Genomic DNA, 23,113 nt, shown 5'->3' with positions numbered 1-23,113 from the left:
GGTTGCAGCTCTCCAGGCTGAAAATGAGAGTGCAGATCAGGACCTCATACCCCCCTCCACCCTGCTCACACACCACAGACACACACCAGCCTCCCTCCCTCCTTCCATCCGGCCCAGGACACAATCATGTCGTATTTAGCAGTGGGGAATATGTGTGCATGCGTGATTTGAGATGGAGTGTTTTAGTGTGTGTGTTTAAGCTCATCCAGATCCTTGTAAACATCAGATTTTGGAGTGTGTGCCACTTGTTCTTGGAGCTCCGGATTAGATGTAACAGTTTTTTTTAATTTACTCTCCTTAGCTGGTGCCTTAAGACACTAAAGCCCAGCTTCAACCCAACAGAAACCACCCTCCCACCTCCCCCCTACTCCTCCCCTCTACTCACCCATCCCTTGAGGTCACCAGGTGGCTAAACAATCACATAACACACGCCAGCCCGGCGGTAGGCTCAGCGGGCCACTTTACTCAATGAGAAGCATGGCAGTTGGAGTGGTGCAAGCATCTGTGAGTGTGTGTTGGGGATTGAGGGGAAAGGGGACAAAAGACGGAGAGTTTAATATTTGGGATAAGCTGTGATTGAACATCCTGAGATCAGAGCAGAATGATCAAATTCTGCCAGTGATAATCCCTCATCTTGGAAAATTAAATACCACTCCACTGTCCCTCTTTTGCTCTCAGTCACACTCCATATCCTTCACACACACACACACGCACACACACACACACATGCAGTCTTTAAACATGTGTCTCATAACCCTGATTGGTTCCTCAGGGAGCTGTTCTGATATCTGATGAGTTTTTCATTAATAAGACACAAGTCTAATCCTGTGGGAGAAACACAAAATGACAACGGATAAGCCCTGCTTTTCCATCCTGCCTTCACACACAGAGAGAGAGAGAGAGAGAGTTTTACATTTTACTTCCATGCACATTGTTGTGTTAAACAATAATTGTTATTGTTATTTTGAGTTTTGACATCAGAGCAGTTAATATTTGAAATATTTACCATATATGACATCCTGCAGAAATGATATATGGTGTCTTTGTCAGTGTTTAAGTGTCAATTTGTCCCCGATGAGGTGTATCTGTGACATTGACAACCAGACAAGAAGCAACAATACCCACAAAGAAAGACAAAGATACAGTTCAATGAAGACACTGTGTGGGAAAAGTGTGTGATGGTGAGCATTTCAAGTAATTATCCAAGAGAACAGAATGAAGACTAGAAATTTTTTTTATGACAACACGTTGGCCTGACCAATACAATCTGATACGATTTTCCCTGAGAGGGAAATCTTTATCATGCTTGTGGCTTACGTTACACCGAGGGACTGAGCAAAGCCTAATAATTACGTGCAAATCCTGCAAATAGCAAAATTACAAGAGGATTATAGTGACAATTCATCCTTCTGTTGAAGACTGTAGAGACTTAATTCATCCATGCTGTACGTCTTGACTCCGGTTGCATCTTACTACTGTGTGGTAACTTATAAATCCTTTAGACGTAGAATAACTAAAGATTTCAAACCAACGCTGCCATGTTTCAAATAGCTATTTTTAAGTCTTACTCGAGAGAATGAAGTCAATCAATTCGTGCGTCTGAGTCCGGTGATTCTATTTCAAGTCAGATTCCGCCTAGACAGAGTGCTATCGGTGTATGCCGGTGAAAATCCCGAGTGTACACTACAGACCCTGAACATCACAAAACTTCCTAGTTGACCAATACGAATGTAGTATTAGACAGGGGCAGAGCTAATTGACAGAAGAAGCAGCCAATTAAGTGCCGCTTGGCGTAGACCTTGCAACCAATCACCGCGCGGATGCCAAAAATAACACCTCCTCTTGTTCAGCACCCAAAGTCGAAGGATAGCTCTGGCCTTTCAATGGAAGAAAGTGCTAGATTTGTCCGTGTTGTATAATATAACCAATTCTCAGTGTCCATATTTGTTTTGGAACGATCGGAATTGTCTTCATTTATTGTGAGAGACAGAACGGGCGTCAAAAATGCTTACATATCAACGCTGTCCAAGCAGGGAACCACCGAGAAAGGAATTATCGCCGCTCATCTGAGGCCAATCTCAATTATTTTTTTGTCAAATAAGGAAATATATCATAGCTAGCTAGCTAACGTTAGCTTCGTAGATAGCTAGGATAACGACATATCTTCACATAAAGGCAGAATCTAGCAAATAATCAAGATTGGATCTACATTCGCAAAGCAGCAGGAAAACGTAAGTAGCATGCTAGTATGAGCGCTAACGTCATTAGCTAGAGTTTGACAACCCGGAGATGTGCGTTGGCTCCAACAACAGCTAACTGTTAGGTTAACATTAGCATGCCAGCTAGCGTTAGCTAATATCAACACACTAGCGAAGTAGGCCTTTCCGTAGAAGGACCATGGAATGGAGTTCAGCATGTGGTCAGTGGATTGGTATTTAACACAGAAACGCATTTCCAAAATCAGTCACTTGGTTAATGTAGCATAAAATGTGTTGTGCAGTAAACCCAGCGTAGATTTAGCCAAACTAAATCCTGACCCTTGTTGAGAAGTTTGTAACTTGGGCACAGTCATCGTTAGGAAGCCATTTATGAATGAAGCGAATTTAACGTGATACTTATGTTAACTGTGTATGATAGTCTCCAGTGTTTAGTCTGGTCCCAGGCGAGCTAATCTAGCATGGTAATGTTATAGCTTATACAAGCTATAACTAGCTAATGACAGCTTAGCGGACTTTGTCAAATGGGTGTCACTGGTTAGCTATGTGACGTTAGCTTTGCAGCCAAATGGTACATGTAACGGTATGACATATTTAAAAAAAATAGGTTTACTAACATTAGCTTAATAGCAAAAATAACCTTCAGAGTTGATTAACATTATTTTGTATAGCAGTACATGCATGTAGTGGCAGCAGGTACAGTGTGTTCTGATGTGCATGCTGCGCTTCTGGAGGGTAATTACAGCCACAAGGGCGCATTTTTATGAGAAGTATTTATCTAGAAATGTTTCTGTCTATATACTGTGATCACATTAGACAATCATATTCACAAGGCGTTTACTGGTGCTTTTGATTCACTGCGACATCAGCACTGCTCCTCCCAACACACCACTGATTCTCTACTTTCTCATTATTTACCGAAAATATTTCATATTAACTAAGATATTAACACTGTAACGACATATAGCAAGCGTAGATATGTTGTATAACTATATAATTATGAATAACTGAAATTGATCATGTACTGTATAAACTTTTTTTAAGTGGTAATTATTACACAGTTACAACAATTGAGAATGTATTTATGGCAGCATACAGACATTGATGTCCCATGATTGTATAATAATAATAATTATAAATCTTTCTATATCATTTCTATAAATAAATTATTAGGGGACTGTAGGTTAATTGACAAAAACCTTAGACATGGGTTAAATTTAAAATATTAGTTGAATTTGAATTTGTAGGAGCTATTGATGTTTATAGTTATATTACTCTTATTGACAGAAAACAGAACTTGTTGCTGTTTACTACTTGAACTTTCTTCTACAAATCTATTTTTCAATTCAATTGTGTTTGGTACATTGGAAAGTTTGATCGTTTATTCCCTGACAATCTCTACTCTGCTAACCATTCTCCTTCTTGGAGAAACATGTTTCTTGAGATTTTAAGGGTAAGAGGACAAAGTCTCATTCTCATTCCATTATTGTAATGTATTTTATAATCTTTAAAATCCGACCGTCAAGTTATCCATATTATTAAGCTGTTCTGAATTGCCCATCAAATCATATGCTAAAATTTCATCATCAATTTTGTATTGTGCAGTGCTGAAATGTAGCCACCCTTCTCACCTTGTCCTGTATATCAGATTGCGATAAGGTGCCCAGGTGACCGGTATATGACATCACTTGGTGTTGGGCCTTACCCTGATAGGCAGATATGGGAGGAGTTCAATAGCTGATAATCTTATCTGAGTCAGCAGTCAGTGTTTAAAGACTGAGGAGCAGATGAAACATAGTGTCTGTAGGAGACTGAGACAGTCACTAAGCTCTTATTGGTCTTTGCTGTGCACTGATGGAACGGAAGCATCACAAGGTGCTTGTTAAAAATGGGTCATCCATTATAGAAAATGCACTGGTGTAAAGAAGTTTCACTTAATATTTTAATAAGTAGGTCCTACTAACAGTGTTTTTGTTTTGCTTTTTTATATGTTACTGGCACTGGAAGTGGAACTGATATTCCAAAATGTAAACTGTATCACAATAGTTAGAGGCTGGCTTGCTGTTTATATTTGAGCATTGATGCTTTGTGTTTCATATTGAGCTCAGGCACACCCACATTTCTTCATCCATCCTGCAAGCTAACCTTACCAGCACTATGTATTCAGAGCTAGCCTGCTCTGGATTTGTCTGATTGGTCCAATGGTGTGAATGCTTGGCCCATGAATCAAGGGGCTCGATCTGATGGGTCATGTGAATATATTTCACTGGTGGTTGGAGATGTGAGAAAAATCTGATCAAAGTTTTATTTTAGTTGATACCTATATATATCAGTTTCAATCAGATCACAGTTTCGGTGCACACCAATGTGCTTGTCTTTAAATATCCAAAATATCTATATGTCTCATCCCAGGCTTGCACCAAATTAAGCTGCTCACCACGAAAACCATTTGCTGTCATTTAATGCTTCTCTGTCCTCTCCTTGCCCTGTGGGAGGGTTTGGCATGCCCAAGACTTGTGGTGTGAGCTGTACCGATGCAAAATTGGTGTGGAACATAGGACAACGCTCCTTCCTTTGAAAAAGCCACTCTGCACTCCGTCCAACATCGACCCACTCAGGCTTCGTTCATATGCTCTGCTACAAAATTCAGTGGATGCACCTTTTGAAGACTCTCCGCATCTTCTGCACGTTGCACTCATTTTTCATTAACGCTGATGATCAAGTTTTTGTTAACATTTTCTGTCTACTCCTGATGTACAGATTTGCATGGTGGCAGTAGGTCGAATATCAGTATGTGCTACTGGTGGCTGATGCTCCTGCGCTCTGTGCTGTGTGCATCAACATAACCTTATGTGATTGTTATTACTTGGCCACATGACTGGTTTGGTGCTACAATATTCTCATTGACTTTTGTGTTGTTTGTGTGAACATGGGTTTGGGTTAGGGATGTAAACCATGAATTGACTATCGATTAATTGTTGTTAAAAAACTTGCCCTCACTGTAAACGGGCTGTGCACATGTAATTAATGAATCGATAATTTGCATCCTAGGTTAGGGTTAGGGTTTGATTCATTGTCAGCCACGTTGTATTGATAGCCATGTTGATTCTTTTATCACCCGGCCATACATGGCACTAAAGAAGACATTGTGGTCTACTGTGTTGTGTGAAGTAGTACAGTAAGGAAAATAGAACTACAGTAGTTTAATTTCTTCACCTTTTATATGGTTCCACCTCAGACTTCATGAGTCTCAATAAGTTGTGTGTTTGTGGTTTTCACTGTCACACTCACTGAGGATTCCTTAAATATACTGGCGTCACCATTAGCTTAGTTTTGTAAACGGTTTTCTTTGAAAATATGTGCCAAGTATAGAGGAGCCCTATGTACAACTGGTAAAGTTAACCCTTCATGCAGTGTTGCAGATTATATGCATAAAGGGCAGATACAGGTTAAAGATGTGCTCCTGTGTTATTTGTGTAATGAAAGAAATGTAAAACCTAAGGCTAGGCAACGTTAGGGTGCTTTCAGCAGGAGCCTTTGTTTAGACTGTCAGATAAGATTCTAAGAAGACACCTTTGAATGTGTAGCATTATGTTAAGGGGTGTGAGTAGATGTAGGTATGGAAGGTGTGGCTTCAGAAGGCATTACAGTTACACCAGGACCAATTACACAACATGAGCTGTGTCCCAGTTCAGGGTTGTCCTGCTTCAAAGTTCGTAATTTAAGACTGACTACGTCACTGTGTCACTAGGCTGTCCCATTCCAGAGACTCCTCCAAATGCGGCTGTGAAATGTGACCTGGTGTATCCTCTGCAGTCCTCATTCACTATCCCACAGTCCTCTCTGGATCTGTTAGTTCACTCTAGTGGTGCTTTGACAGCTTTCTTCACCATGCAAATATAAAGAAAAATCATGTGAGCATGTCAGGTGTTCATACTGTTCCTAAAACCCACTGCAAAATATATATTCTACATGACAGAATTTCCACTGTTTTTCTTGGTTGAGGTGTTTTAGGCAGCAGTTGTTAGTAAAGTGAAATCTTGATGTAATTTTGTTGCCAAGGTGAATGCCATGTTGGTGATATATCGCACACGATCCTCTTGACTTGACCTGTATATTTTGTGAGATGCTGCAGGTGTGAGAGGGGCAGAGACACTTATATTAAACATGGGGATGTTTTTTAGTTTGATTTGCTCATGACACAATAACCACATGGCAAAACTGTCTATGTACAGTTTATTTGAACCTCTGCTGATTTTGTAAGTTTGCCCACTAACAAAGAAATGATCAGTCTATATTTTCAGTGGGAGGTAGGGGTGGGCGATATGGCAAAGATTTTATATCATGATTCTTTAATGATAAAATCACGATCTCGATTTTATCACGATTTGTTTTTACATTGACACTAATTTGCATGTTTCTGTGTAAATGACGTCAGGTAGCTAGATTTTAAAGGCAAACAACAACTCTGATAACGTGCACTCAGTGTTAGTTTTCAATACACATGAAAATTTAAATAACTTACAGAACAAAAATAAAGTTTTATTTCAAATAGGTTAAAAAGAAGACTAATGTAATTCTGTAAAGTATTAAGTAAGTAACTCCTAAAGTTCAATGTGATTTAGAACAAATGATCAAACTTTAATGGGAATCATATCTAAGGACAAACGGAGCTGCTGCTGTCACCTCTGTCCACCGTTTACTAGAGTCCTCCTGGAGCCTCTTCATCAAATGCCTGAGTTATTGTTTTGGTGACGTCATTAGCTGTTGCCTCTGTCTGCATCTGATGTACACACACACACACACACACAGGTGTAGAAGAGCTGCTGATGGCACAACAGCAGCGAACCTGAATATAACGAGCTGGTAATGTTCAGAGAGGTGGGCGCGTACGTGCTCGTAGCATTATAATACATTCGTATACACACGGCCCTTCCACTGCGACACACGTCGCGCGCGCACACACACACACACAGGCTTAGAAGACGCGCCGCTGCTGCCGGCAGAAACAGTACCGAACATAAAGGTGGAGTTCGTTTTAGGGACCAGTTCCTCCGTTCTCTTTTCGTTTTCAGCCGTAGCTTCCTAACAGGGAGGCTGTCACTGGTTGGTCGTGTTCACAAGCGCACTGAGAGTTGGACAAGTGAAAAAAAACTCATGCATCTGCGCGAACATAGAACTGCAATTAATAGAACATGCTCTATGGACGATAAAACGATCTGTCCGTTCTGGTAGATCGCCGATACGTTCAAATCCTTCACGATCATTTATCGTCAAATCGCACAGCCCTAGTGGGAGGTTTATTTGAACAGTGAGAGACGGAACAATAACGAATAATTATTGAAATAAGTATTTGATCCTCCATCAATCAGCAAGATTTATGCTCCCAGGTGTTTTTTTGTACATGTAATGAGCTGACATTGGGAGCCCTCTCTCAAGGCAGCTGTGACCATAGTCACCAAAAAAAAACTGTTGTTAACGCACTAAGCCATGAAGGACTGAAATTCTGCAGTGCCCGCAAGGTCCCTCTGCTCTAGAATGCACATGTACAGGCCCGTTTTGGGTGAGAACCTCCTCCCCTCAGCCAGGGCATTGAAAATGGGTCGTGGGTAGGTATTCCAGCATGACAATGATCCAAAACACATGGCCAAGGCAACAAACGATTGATCGAGAAGAAGCATATTATGGTCTTGGAGTGGCCTGGTCAATCTCCAGACCTTAATCCCATAAAAAGGGAGGAAGGTTCAACTTGCCAAGCATAAGCCACGAAACATTAATGACTTTATGAGTGGGACAAAATGTGTGCAAACCTTGTGGTCAACTACAGAAACGTCTGACATCTGTGATTGCCAACAAAGGTTTTGCCACCAAGTACTAAAGCACGTTTTGTGAAGGGATCAAATACTTATTTCATTCATGAAAATGCAAATTAGACATTCATCACAAATATAGAGCTGTAACAAACAACAAATAGCAGGAGTCCCACAGAGGTCCTAGCTTGCGTGTTTAAACTTTGAATAAGGTCAGAAAGTTCCCATGCCAGAGCGTCCTATTTACAAATGCAGCACATGGTGCCTTTGTGAAACATGCAGAAGAAGGAGGGCTCATGTGTGATGACGGTACTTCCGCATGTAAGTTGCATTAGCCTAGTGGCCAGCAGTCAAGAAGCAGTAAGACAATCCATCTTGCCAGGCTTCAAGTTATACATTTGGAACATCTTCAGAGCAGTTTGCATTCTCCAAGGAACAACTGGCTTATAGCATGTTTTACATGTGATTATGGTCTTTGGTCATGTTTATGGTCATCCCACAATAGACAGATTGTCCAATCACCTCAAGTTTTTAAAGGTGCTTGCTTTTTCCAAACAGTGTGCAAGGATGACTTCCAAGATGTGTAAAAACTAGGGGTGGAATGGTTCACAAATCTATGGTTCAGTTTGTATCACAGTTCTGATGTCACGGCTTTCAGTCTGGTTCGGTTCACATTGTTGAGGATTTTTCTACTTCTAAAACACTGGAAATACCATAGATCAGCATAAAATATATAGCATTTATTAATTATCCAGCACTTACCATATTTAGGAATTAGTTATTACACTGTTTTGCTGTTGTTGCCTCTCTGAAGTTTCCTTTCGGACACTGCTTGTGCCAGTGTTGCCAACTTTGTTTCCTGAATCGTCCCATGCCTAGTAAAACCCAACCATCTAGCGCATCATTACATCTTTACTGTTCCCCTTAAACAGTCATATTTTTTATCTAGCCATTAAAATGGTTATTCATGAACGCAGGACCCAGCTAATTGGTGTTTCTCTACAAAATTTAATATGTAATGCTTAGTTCTGAAACATCCCTACCGTCATTTCATATGGAGGTTACCACAACACTTTAAACCGTCAGCAGTCATTGCAGCGCCTGTATCTGTAAAGTTAGGCATGAACATAAAAGGATAGTCACATTGAAATTTAGCTTATTAATATGTACATATGGAGAGTGCTGAAAGCAGCAAATTAGCCTGGCTTCCAGAATTGCTTTAGCTGTTTTGCTGTGTGACTGCGCCTGCTCTCACAGCAGTATTTGGTCTCTGCAACATTATGTAATCCCCAACCTTCCACTTCCCTCTTCAGAGCCAGTAGTTTTTGGCAGACGTGTGTCTTATCATCAGGGGGTGTTGGTTTCGACCTGTGGTCACAGTGTAGGTGACAGCAGTTTTGAGAGGGGTTAAGTGGTTCCTGGTTTCAGTCTGATGTCTTATTGGAGACGATTTTATTCCTTGTGTGTGTGTGTGTGTGTTTTTCTCCAGCAGTCTGTTGTAACATTCATACCAGAAAAATCTCACAGTGTCTGCATCTGTTCTTCTAGTCCACATGTCTCCTTTTCAGGGTCTGGCTGCTGCAACTGCTTTAATGGATGGATGATGCAACGCCCCCTTCCTCTCACCACCAAGTGGCTGTGTGTGTATGTGTGTCTTTTAGAGCAAGTGAGAGAAAGACATAGAGAGGGGGATGTCGCTGAATGAAGCTTAGCCTGGATGTTTGCACTGCAGGGTGGGTGGTTGCTAGGCAATGGCAGTGTGTTTGTTTTATTTTTAGAGAATCACTGCTGTTGAACATAACAGATTTGTCTTTCTCTCATGCACATATGCAAACTCTCTTTCTTACAATACATGAAAACATGCAGCTGAGTGGTAAATGTTGGAAGCCTCATGTAGGACCATTTTGTTGTTTCAATTACACTGAAGAAAAGTAGTGGAAATGTGAATGATGTGGCCCATTGCCTCACCCTGGTCATGAAATCTAAACCAGCCTGGTGTATTTATAGATCATCTTTTTCTTGCACATAGACTATGACACTGCACACATGCGCAGAGCTGACACAAACACACACACACAGGTTAGCCTGAAACCAGCTGTAGTCACTCCTTGCATGTAACAGCCTTTTTTGGGCACATGCCTGTCATGCCGTGTGAGCGCTCATGTGGGAAGTAATGCAGAGTGAGAAATCAATATGTCAGGGAAAAAAATAGACTTTTTTTCATTGATTTAAAATCTCATGAGTGCTTCAACTGCAGCCAGGAAAAGTACATTGTAAGTAGCTTCATACAGAAGCAGCTGCTGACATTTAGGACAGAATTTGATTGTTATGATGGGAAAACAAAGTGAACGTCAAAACACCAGAGATGCACTAAAAAGCAGTTAAACATTTGGAGACGCTGAAGCCGTGGTGTGATACAATATGTATATTTCACCAAAATTGTACAGTAGACATTTTTTAGAGGAATTCAGGCATTCTGAAGGAACAGACTCCCGGGGAAGACTGCAACAGACTCCAACAGCTGTGAGTGGTGGACTCATAGGCTGCATTGGTCCATTTAGAAGCAAGGCATGTTTACTACACACATTTTCTTCTGCTGAACCAAGAGGATCCTGTTGTATTTGGAGGTTGTTACCGACAACAGATCATCTTCACCTGCCGACACCTAAAAAATATTTTGATTGAATTTCACATAACATCTGCTCTTTATCTCCTTCAAGGTCTCTGTAAGATACCAACATTAACAGAAATGAAAACCCTGCCACTGACTTGTGTGTTTGTGTACACAAATATGACACAGTGGCACTTGCATTGTTGCACAATTCAAGTTTAATAGATGAAGGTAGTGTGGTGACAGTTTATAAGGCCGGGAAGGCTGCACTGCAGAAAAGTTTTTTTTTGTCACTACACTAGACAAATTAGTGCATTAGTCCTGGTAGACTTATTCATAATGTGAATACCTTTGTCTCAACTAAAGATACATCACAGTATATTATTTACAACACTTACATATAATAATTACTTTCTAGTTCAGATATTGTTTTTTATTGTTGTGATGAGTAAGATTATATGGGGCTGCTATATGTCACACTTGATAAAAGAGGGAAAAGTATATTACAAAATACATAAATGCAGCCTAATTTATTTGAGCTGTAGGTAAAGTGAGCTTTACAGCTTTACAATATTTGTTGGACCAGCTCAGTCAGCTTCAGCGTTTGTGATTAACTTGTGTTTAAAGAGAACATGCAGCTTTGAATGGACAGCTTATGTACCAAATCTACTCTAAGTCAGATGTAATTTCCTTTTCATCTCCTGACAGTGGAGAATTTAAAACCTTGCTGATTCAGTAATGTCACACTATTTCCTGCCAGCAAGTTAACTAGTAGTATTAGTTACCTTGTGTTGAGGGAGGCTCTGTGAGCTCAAAGGAGCTTTGTAGCTGCTGTGTAATCCTCGACTCTGTGGTCCCTCCTCTGCTATCTTTGTCTTCTCTGCTCTCTCCATCCGTTCAGTAATTAAAAGTGCTCTGTATTCACAGTATGCAGCAGCCTACTGAACTACTGACATCAAATAATGATTTACAGGAAGATCTAAAGGAAATTGTTTACCATATAGGCTTCATTATATACAAATAGTAATATATCATTAATCAGTTGCTTGCTTTAACTTTTATTGGCAAAGTAATGCTTTGGAATAAAAGTTATTTTCTCCATGCTGGTGATGTTGCAGCATTCATTCTAATGTTTCTTTCTTCTCTTGTTTAATCTCCAGCTATAGGCAGCAATGGGTGCATTCCTGGACAAGCCGAAGACGGAGAAACATAGTGCCCACGGCGAGGGCAATGGGCTGCATTACGGCCTGAGCTCCATGCAGGGCTGGCGGGTGGAAATGGAGGATGCCCACACTGCTGTGGTGGGCCTTCCCCATGGACTCACCGACTGGTCCTTCTTTGCTGTCTATGATGGCCATGCAGGTTCCCGGGTGGCCAACTACTGTTCCGCCCACCTGCTGGAGCACATCTTGTCAGGAGGGGCTGACTTTGGTTCAGGGCCTGGCTCCGTGGAAGGCGTCAAGGATGGCATCCGCTCGGGCTTCCTGAACATTGACGAGTATATGCGCAGCTTCTCTGACCTGCGGCAGGGGCTGGACCGCAGTGGATCAACAGCTGTGTGTGTGCTGCTCAGCCCGAACCACCTCTACTTCATTAACTGTGGAGACTCGCGAGCTGTGCTGAGTCGGGACGGCAAGGTGGGCTTCTCCACCCAGGACCACAAGCCCTGCAACCCTCGCGAAAAAGAGCGCATCCAGAATGCTGGCGGCTCAGTCATGATCCAGAGGGTAAACGGCTCCCTGGCTGTGTCCCGGGCCCTGGGGGACTACGACTACAAATGTGTGGATGGCAAGGGCCCCACAGAGCAGCTGGTGAGCCCTGAACCTGAGGTGTGTGTGTTGGAGCGGGCGGCAGAAAGAGACGAGTTTGTGGTGCTGGCATGTGACGGAATCTGGGATGTCATGTCCAACGAGGAGCTGTGTGACTTTGTCCACTCACGACTGCTGGTGTGTGATGACCTGGAGAAAGTCTGTAACTCAGTGGTGGACACCTGTCTGCATAAGGTAAGCTGTTTTTCTCATGATGTATAATACACTGATGGTGAGGACTATGGGTGGAACGGTGAACAAAATCCACAGTTCGGCTTATTTCAGGGTTTTGAGGTCACAATTTTCAGTTCAGTTTACATTGTTGAGTTTTTTTTTTAACTTTTTTAACACTCTGGAAATACCATAGATCAGCATAAAATATATAGCCTTATTATCCAACATTTACCACAATTAAGAATCAGTTATTACATGGTGTTGCTGCTGTTGCCCCTCTGAAGTTTCCATTCTGTCACTACTTGTGTTTGTGCTTCAGAGAGATGCTCCAGTGTTGCCAACTCCTCAGTAAAAAAGGAGCATAATTTGCATAATTGATAGTGTTCGAACTACCACTGTTTTTTTTGTTTGTTTGTTTTTTACCAATAAAATATGATTTTACATCCCGCTCTGTAAGCCATGACGGGACAAGTGACAGCTGGCAGTGGTGTGCTCTGCCCTGACTGCGAAGCTCTTGTGCGACTTGAGCTCAAGGTCGCACCAGACAAAGTTGCTAGATTTGTTGCGAGTCGCTTTTGACAAAAAAAGATTTGTAAAGTCACCAGATTTAGTGAGAGTCACCAAATTGGCAACACTTCATCACTGTGCCAGTGGGGGAAAAATGCCTCCCTGCATTACTTGATGCGCATGTCCTGAAACAAACAAAACACACGCCCTGCACCGAGACACCGAGCGGTTTGGATTTTTTTCCTGAACCATCCCATGCCTACTGAGGACACACGTAGGATCATGCTGGTTATATCCGCTATTATGATGCACGTGCAAAATAATGACTACTTAAATTTTGAGCTTTACTGGTCATTTTAACAGGGTTTAATATTTGCACCTAATTGCGTTTCCTAAAACATAACATCTCAGTTAGAAATCAGATGATGAATAATGCATTAGTTCTTGAAATTCCATTCCTGCCTATTAGACTTCTCAGCTATCGATTCAAGGTAAAGCAGTAATCCCTGCCTTAGTAGAAATCATTCAGACTACCATGTAACACTCATTTTGAGTTGTAGGCACTCCAAGAACCAGTGAGTACTGGGCAGCCTGGTTTATTTTTACCTTACTGGATGGGTTATCTCAAGTAACAGCCACACGCTGTCATAAATCTCCTGCTGCCACTGCCTTTTGTGATGTATGTGACACTGTACACCTACAGAAAGTTATTGTGAACACACTGACTTTTACAAGGTAATGACAAGGTGACTGTTCATTCGGTTCAAGGCTGGCGCTCTGCAACTGCATGTGTGTTCAGTAAATGTCAATTAAAATTAAAATTCTGCCTTAGTGGCCTTTCAGCTAAAGACTGTGCTAATGCACAAACTCCCAGTCAAATGAAAGTGTTAGAGGTTAATGATGAAAGTCTTTAAAGTGATCAGAAATTCTTGGGTCTTCATTTCATTGATTTCTAAAGAGCTGACTTAATTAATCCATAAAAAACTGTCACATTGATCATCACTGAAAACAGATACTGACACACGCTCTTGCTCACTAGAAAAACAAAAGTGCTGATGGCTTAAAACAGCAAGTGTCAACATAGCTATGTGCACTCTGAATAAATGCTTAAAAGCCAAGAGCCATAAGTTGTGACAGGCTCTTTTAAAATTCATCCATGATTGTTTCTGAACCTAACCAAGATGATTTGGTTTTGAGTGGTCTGGGTGAGGGTCAAGTCCTTTTTACAAATTAATGGTCAGTCATTATTTTTTCTCCTCTCAAGAGTTTACTGCCATCTGTAGTTTGTTGGAATAATGCATACCTGTATGCTACTTGAAAATGACCCGTAATACTTCACAGGGTGTGTCTATTTTGTGTTTGAACAGGTTTACAGCTGCAAGTCTAAACATTGACTGTTAAAACCGCTGATTAGTTAAAATGAACCAACAAGCTAGCATTGCCTGTTTTAATTCTTACACACTGATGCTTGTGTTATTTTTTTCTTTGGCTTTAGTGAAGTGAACCAGAACATTGCTAATATCTTGTGTCACCGTTGTGTAGGGGACATTAATTCAAACCGTACTATTCTATAAATTTAATACAACTCTTGGTTGTCTCTGTCCTTGTTCTACAGGGGAGCAGGGACAATATGAGTGTGGTGTTGGTGTGTTTACCTGCAGCTCCCAAGATTTCTGAGGAGGCTTTGAAGAAGGAAGAGGAATTGGACAAATACCTGGAGACCCGTGTAGAGGGTCAGCACATTTTCACACATACTGACGTTTCTTTTTTTTTTTTCTTTTTTTTTTACATAATAACAGTAAAACATCTAAAATAAGATAAAATAAGTACAGTAACAGTACTGCCACCACAAAAAAACTAAATCAAATTCAACATGTCAGTTTATATAAATAAAGTGTGCAAAGGAGAGTATAGATTATGGATGCATGCCAGGCCAGGTGCACCAGTCTGTTTAAGTCGTCTGTAGAGAATGTCTTTCTCCTTTGTTGATATGATCCATAAAGGGACCCCAAATGGCACGATATTTGGAGTAAGCATCAGAAAGTTTGTAATGCACTTCTTTGAGATACAAACAGGAAACCAGTTCTTTCAGCTATTTCTTAGAACAAGGAGGAGAGGTAGATCTCCATTCCCTTAGTATTATTCGTTTAGCAACAACCAAACCAAACATTAGGGCATGCTGCAGAGTGGGGGGAAGCGATAATAACTCATTGGAGCATCCTAATATCACCAATAGGGGTCAGGGGTCATCCTTCTATTTGTACAAATTAGGCTGACGTTTCTTATGTTAGTTAGAGGGCAGTCTTGCTTATTAGATTCACGGTTACATATCAAGTACACTGATATGTAAAATATTACTGATATTGTATAATTGAAAAATGTTGTATGGTAAGGTAAATACAGGGAAACATGCTGTGCTCAGATTCTATGTACATAACCAGGACAGTGCAAATATTCTTTAGGTAGTTCAAATATTTGAAACCAGTCTGCGGCAGTGTTGTGTCTGACTTCATCCCACAGTGTGTTATTTCTAAGCATCCATAGACATATAGACATGCATGTATAATATTCAATAACACAACCTCCCTTATTTTACAATATAACCTCTAAACATAGTGCTTTGTGTTTGTTTATAGAGCTCCTGTCAAACTGCGGCGAGGCGGGAGTCCCTGACCTGGTGTCTGTCCTAAGGAGCATTGCCACAGAGAACATCCCCAACCTTCCACCTGGTGGAGGCCTGGCCAGCAAGTAAATATACAGTCAACTTCATTTCTACTCTTCATATATATATATATATATATATATATATATATATATATATATATATTTTATTTTAAGCATTAATTTCATTTGTTGAGCTGCCAATTTAATCATTCACTTCACATCCCACACCTCACACATTTTTCTATAACCTGAAATAAAGTTCTACATTCAGAAAGCTGCAAGTCTTCACATTGGAAATGCGAAAACATCTTTCTAAATGTCACAACTCCCTTCTTTTTGCCGTCTAAATAAATAATACTTTGAGTTACTTTTAGAGTTTGACGATGCCACCTTGTTCTCTGGAATGTTGTTTCTTTTTTTCACAGTGAATGTTTTTGACGTTTTGGATACACTAATTTTGTGAAAAACATATGTTGTGCCAGCACAAACAGCAACATGCACCACTGCATGAACCACACGTGTAGTGGGAAGCTCAGAAAATACACAGAAACCACTCATCAGAACGCTTGAGATGCATTCATGTATAGAGATTGTGCAGTCTCTTAATGCATGAATAGTGGATTCTCAAATATTGACCGAGTTGCCGTTTTAGATCCATTAAACTCTCAAATCAATACACATTTGCTCAGAATAAAGAGACACTGTAATATGTTTGGGAGTTGTTTACCTACTCTAAGCAGCGAATTGTGTGCTGTTTGTGTGTTTGCAGGCGCAGTGTGATTGAGGCGGTGTACAACAAGCTGAATCCTCACAGAGAAGAGGAAGGGGTGAGTTGATCTTTCTAAACCCCTCACCTTTTCGACTTTTCACCCTCACTCATCATGGCTATATAAACACAGCCCAGACAAGGACACCCTTTTGTGTGTGTGAGAGAAAAAGAATGTGGTTTAGTGTAAAGGGGAGGGTGAGCAATACTCTGAATAACCTTGGTGAGCTCAGTGAAACTCAATTGACTGCATTTCATGTTGAAAAGCACTAAACCTCTGAGCGGAACGTTTCAATGTTACAGAAAGAACATATGATAATATGAAGTGAGACCCCACAAGACATGTTGAACCTTTAAGCTTTTTGTTGCTCCCTGGACCTGCTTTACAATGTAACAGAAGTTAATAATAGAGGATTTCATACTGCAATTTGATTGAAACTATCTTGTTAGGCCAAATAGATGATATAATATATTTGGTAATGGACTTGATAAACTAGTATTAGACTTTAACTGTTGTCACTGCCCAGCAAAGGATATCCCTAGTGAAACATGTCCATAGGGATACAGACCTCAGGTTTATACAAATAAGGGAACAGCCAAAATGACGTTAGCTGGTTAGGCTGGGATTCTCATGTCATTTGTGAAATATCAAACTTCATCTATCTGTCCTGTGAGGAGGTAAGACAGTTATGCACATTTTAGACGTTTGAACACCTACCAAAACATTTATTTACTTCAAGCAGATGCTTGACATGGTACACAATTTGACTCTCCAGAAATAAACAAACACGGTTATTAATCGTAGCTTTATTTTGTCTCAAGTTCAGGCAATTTTAAACCCTAGATGTGTACCTCACATCCTATATCTGTTAGGAATAGATCAATGTCACAGATCAGTGTCAGATCTGAAGTGGGTGAATGTGTGTGTGTTTGTGATATTAATGTCACCTTGCAGGCTCTTTTCTCTGGGCTGTGTGGGTACTGACCAACTCCCCCTGTTAAACCACACAGCGAATATCACAAAGGGTTGTTGGTCACTGGGTCAGAGGTAGAGTTTGCATGGACCTGTCCAACTGGTGCAAGAATGTCTCTGACATTGTCACACTACTGTGTGGTAGATATTTGTGCGATGATGATGAGAGTGAGTGTGGCGCTGCTTTTTTAGATGTGTGTATGTGTGTTTGACCATGGAGCGTGCCTGCAGAGTCTGACCCTGGCGTGTCACCTCAGGCCTGTGCGGGGGGAGAGGAGGAGGAGGAGGAGGAGAGTGAGGAGGGAGGTGGAAGCACGGCAGCTCATTTGCTGGAGGCTCTGCGGCAGTTCCGCCTGCACCACCGGGGGCAGTACCGCATGGTGCTGGAGGAGTCCCTGGCTGCCTACCACCTGCGAGGGGAGAGTGCTGCCGAGGATGCAGGGGAGAGTAGGAGGACCTCCGACGATGGCGACGATGACGACCCGGAGCAGCCCGCCTCCCCTCCCTCTCCCCCCTCGCCCCCGCCCACACCCACCACTGCGGAGTTGGAGGCCATCCAAGATGCGCCCGCCCTAACATCTGATCGCTCCTCTGACTGAGCACCCGCCCGCATACCCCCCCACCCGCTCATCCATCCTCTAGTCCAATGTGCTATGACCTCTCCTCCTCTTTCCCTTGTCACAGAACTTGAATGGGCACTTTGGTTATTTCCAGCTCATAATTATTCATAAATATTCTACTTATTCAATTGAAACAAACACGGTCATTCTGTCCATTCAAATTCTGCTCCTGAGTCAAATACACCTTTATTTTCTTCTTTTGTTTCTCCTGTCCACCTTAACTTGGTTTCCCCAACATGTAGGTCACTCATACAACATGACCGCACTGGCTGATGTTTACAGTAGAAAACAATTTATTACTACGTGCGAAAGTGGGCTGTTGAAGCTAAGGTGCACCTTGCATTATCTGGCCTACATTTCCCACTATTTGCTTATGGCTGACCCCCACCTCTCCCTGCCCCTCCTCCCCCAACGATTACATGCTTAGAATGAATAAACTAATAAAGGAAAGGATACACCCTGAACTGCACCATCTCCAGGCCATCTACAGACTCTAAACGTGTATCTGTTTGTATGTGTGTTTGTGTGAGTGAGCAAAAAGACCAATCAACACTACTGATTTTGTTTTGTTTTGTTTTGTTTTTGACAGTTTGTGGTACTTTGTACCAGTTTTGACCTATATATCAGCATGCACTAAAACATTCTTTACATTCATCATATCACCAAATTTCCTGTTATTCAGGTGTTAATGTGTCCATTAAATTCTAGTGGGCTCTGCAAGGTGCATTGTACTGAAAAGTTACACAATTCAGGGTAATTTTGCTTCCAGCAGTATTAATTTTTAACATAGTTTTTTCTTTATATACAGCAGCTGCTCAGGCACTACATCAAGTGAGGTGGACTGTTTTTGATTTAGGCTATCAGAGGCATATTAGCATGATGGTTCATTTGGTTCAAAGCACAGCTGAATTTTCAGCACTGTGTAACGCTGAGCCTGACAAGTTAATAATTAAAACTTAACATTTTGCTCAAGTTTAAAAACATTCTGTGCTCTGCTTACATGTTAACTATTGAATGCTAATGCGGAGGCCAGTTCAGTGTAAGCTAAGAGAACCTATTCAAATAGGCAAACAGAAACTAATCAGCCACATCAATTTGACAGTGCGTAACCTCACAGTACTAAAAAAACTGCAAGCAGTGCAAACCATAAGACAGCGATTCGGTCCGATTATTTAAATGGACAGGTTTAAAACAAGCCAAGGGATAATATAACCATAAATAATAAAAGTTATGTTTCACCCCATTTCCAAAAACTAGTGCCAAATTGAAATACTTCAAAACCCTGGAATCATTTCCATTGACAGTTGTGCCACTTGCTGCATGCATCTGTATTGGGTTACGTTTGAGGATATCCACTGTCACATTGATATTCGTAGATGTTTTCGTATGTTTTATCTGACTTTGTGTGTGTTTTCTGAAGTTGCAAAGTTTTTTCTACATTCAGTCATCATTCAGTAATTGCACTAAAAAGTTATCTACCTATTTTGAGCCATGATGACCAGTTCAGGCCTTATAAAGTGAAGTTTTCATCTTCCTGTGGCAACTGTGGCGGTATGACAGCCCTTGCTGGTTGTGTTACTGCCAGTTTAAAATGACACTGCTCAGCCTGCTGTGTTTAAGTGGGTAGAAACGGGTTATTGTGAGTCCATATAAGCTTGGCAATGCTTGCAGAGCACTTATCTTTTCAATATCTAAAGCACTTAGCTATCAGATGGGAGGTTACGCTGAACACTGGGTGTGTGTGTGTGTGTTTGTGTATGTATGAGTTGTATTTGTATGCAGTTATGTGGGACGAGTCAATCCTGCAAATGAACAAATAAAAAGGATTTGAGGTATAATGCTATGATCTGTGTATGAGTATCTCACTGTAAACTGACTGCTTAGTTTTCCTGTCTTTAGGGGTCCTGTACCAAATGGGTCATTTTAACGTGCACAATTGATTGTATTTCATTAAACGCTTAAAGTATTATGGTTGCATTTGATACAGGCCCATACCCTGAAATTTTCAGTGTACCTTGCTCTTTTGAAATGTGGTGTATATGTCCTCTAAAGCAGAACATGAGTAAGTAACCGTTCTCGCTCTCCTCTGTCAGCTTTTAGTTGTAACTCAGCTGCTTTGAGACATTATAAAATGTTGTCTTAAAAAAAACTGCAAAGCTGCAGCATTCTGGTATGAAATTAAACACTTGCATGAGCTGATGGTGAGGAGCGAGAAGGAAAGCTGCGTAGACTGTAGGGACTCCATTCTCTCCATTCCTCCCCTGTTTTTCAGTCTGACAGTTGGCCTTGTGATTCTCCGCAAGGTGAGTCATCTGAGGTTCTGGTTGCACAGGCTGGGCAGGGGAACATCACTGTCTTTCACCATTATCCATTCAGTTTGATTAAAAAAAAAAAAAAGGAACGGGGAGTCAGATTCAAACTTTATTTAAGGCATCACGAGTCGTTATGTAATGGCTAGCAAGACAAAGCAAAACAGATCTAATACACCCCTCTCCATCTCTTTCCCCTCCTAGAGTGCCTGTGACCTGGATGACCCCTGGTAGCCATGGCAACAACCACCCCCCCCTCCCCAACTCTCCTCCCCAGTGATGTGTGGATCCACCCAGAGGGGGGAGCGTCTCCATTTCGCCATGTCTTTCTCCACTAAAAGAGGACATGTGGTGTGTGCTGGAGTGCGTGAGTGTGCGTATGTTGGTTATGTGTGTGTGTGTTTACAGCAGTGGGACAAAGATGACGACAACTACACACATGCGCATACTGCTTTAAACTTGGAGGAAAAACCAGAATCACTTTTCAGAAATTTCAAGATTTTATGAACTGAAGCATTGTGATGGTAGAGATGATTTTTACCATTGAGGTGTTTTTCTTTTCTTGAATGTTGACATTGGACACCTGACTTCACAATGACATGAGGACCTATCGTGTGTAAGTGTCTGTGTGTGTGAAAGAGAGTGAATTTGTGTGTGAGAGTGTTTCAAGGAGGAAGACAGGCAGTGGATAATGACTTTGTATGTAATTCTTCTTCTCCTGGACATTTTTTGTGTGTGCTCCTGGGTCTGATAATTGCCTAACACTCTTGCTTATTCCCCCTTAAAAGACACACACACACACACACACTCACTCACGCTCTAACACACACAGACACATAAAATCATAAACAACCACCACCCACCCCCACTTCCGCCTGTGCACGTATGTGATGTGCCACCTTCGCAGGGCACTGCATGAGGACTTTGGTTCTACATGTACAGCTACGTGGTTTTCTAATCGAGCTGGATGGACAGCCATTGGTTGACTGAACCCGAGGGACCTCTGGACACTGATAGGCTCCTGACGTGTGAGAAGAGGAAATGGTGTGGATTCTATTTTTGTTGATACTATTAGGATGACGATGATAATCATGATGGGGGGTTGGGATAGGACGTTTTCACTGAAGAGCCGAGTGCAAGTTGGACTCATGGCTTCAAGGTGGTGGGTTAGGTGGGGAGGGGGGTGCTGTTGTATCACTGGTTGGACTACCTGTATGTATAGGTTGGGAGAGGAGGGGGTCCAACAATGGGCTTTCCCACCATCGTTGGAGGTGCACATGACAGCAGACTGTCCTGACAGAGGAAAGTTTTTTCTTTTTAATGTTGTCCATGAGGTTACTAGCTGCTCGCTGTATAGAGTGAGTGAACTCCCTGTTTTAACCCTGTTCCTGGTTCTCAGACTGCATTGATAATGTTTGTATTGCTGTTGTTTGATTGCACTCACATTTGATTACAGAAAGCGTCTATATATGAAATAAAATACCTGCCAAGGATCCACTGGTGACTGTGTATTTTAATAAAAGACATCATTTCCTGTTTTTGTTGACCACATTCTCGCTTACAAGACAGATGATATCACAGGAACCCTGAGCCTATGATATTTCCAGCCTCCATAACTTCATAACTCGTCTCTTGTCCAACCAAAAAAAAAATAAAGTAACCACCGGGATTTAATTGATCAAATAGCTTTTAGTTTCTATAATTTTCTTTAAGATCTATAATATCTATACAAAAACAAGTCCAGCAGACAAAAGCCAGAGATGCTTAACTGGCCTTGCATAGAGGCAACTTTTGAACTTAATGTAATTAACATTTGTGCATTTCCTGTCCCCACTTGAGTCTCCACACAGATGTTTGCTTATTAAAAATGCCTACTTTCACATACACACACACACCCTGTCTAATCTGTCACTCTGTCATAATTTGATCATAATCCCTAATCATAATCACATCGTATCTTAAAGGTGTTCTCAATCTGGAGTGGGATTATGGGATTGCAGAGTATGTGTGTATTACAGTGTGAATGAGCAATCCAAATAGCTGGTGTGTGTTTTTGTGGATGGTGGGGTGGGGTGAAAGGGGTAAATTTAATTTGCTGATGGCGGGGTACGGAGCGCACCCTCTCACCAAGTCACCCAGGGAATCCACTTTAAGCCTGATATGAGGAAACAATAGGCAGACAGTGACCTGTTAAAATTGTGATTGTGCACCCCGGTTTGGTTCATCTTTAATCTCCCTCACTTTAATACAGAACTACATGGCACAACAAAACAAGATGATTAACCAAGATTGTGTTGCTGCGTCTTCCTCATTTTCCCCTTTCTCCTCTTGTTTTGATTTAATAGCAGCTTCTGTGAAAACATCCAACCCTGTCAGTCCTAAACCTTTAACCTGTAGCTGTTACAAAGCCACATCAAACATCATTGACAGGGTGCATGCGTTTTTAACCCGCCTTCTCTCTGCAGCTCTATTATGAGCTTTGCTTTGCTACAAAGATGTTCAGTGCCAGCGGTTGCCGCTCTCTGTTTCATTTTGAGATCCCCCTGACCTGGATAACCCCAGCAGCTGAATTGCTTTCGTTTATAGGGAGAAAAATGCTGGAGGTGCTTTTCACTTAGGTTCTTCCTTTTCTTCTGCCCACTCTTGTCTTTTCAC

At 41.4% G+C, this 23,113-nt stretch overlaps 1 protein-coding gene across 2 annotated transcripts; it reads left to right on the top strand.

Annotated features, from left to right (window-relative positions):
- The first annotated feature begins 1,842 nt into the window (after positions 1-1,842).
- ppm1bb (protein phosphatase, Mg2+/Mn2+ dependent, 1Bb) lies at positions 1,843-21,951 on the top strand. 2 transcript variants are annotated; one of them, XM_028430617.1, is made up of 6 exons: positions 1,843-2,231; positions 11,798-12,640; positions 14,742-14,859; positions 15,763-15,874; positions 16,560-16,617; positions 20,663-21,951. In XM_028430617.1, exons 2-6 carry the CDS (start codon positions 11,810-11,812, stop codon positions 20,690-20,692), a joined length of 1,149 nt encoding a protein of 382 aa, XP_028286418.1. In that variant the 5' UTR covers positions 1,843-2,231; positions 11,798-11,809; the 3' UTR covers positions 20,693-21,951. The 2 variants fall into 2 exon arrangements, with proteins under 2 accessions (XP_028286418.1, XP_028286419.1); XM_028430618.1 differs by lacking the exon at positions 20,663-21,951 and adding an exon at positions 17,787-20,606.
- The last annotated feature ends 1,162 nt before the right edge of the window (positions 21,952-23,113 follow it).

The sequence above is a fragment of the Parambassis ranga genome, chromosome 19 (assembly GCF_900634625.1).
Source record: "Parambassis ranga chromosome 19, fParRan2.1, whole genome shotgun sequence".
NCBI classification, from domain to species: Eukaryota; Metazoa; Chordata; class Actinopteri; family Ambassidae; genus Parambassis; species Parambassis ranga.
Note: the sequence above shows the minus strand (reverse complement) of the source record. Positions and strands in the feature narration are given on the sequence as shown.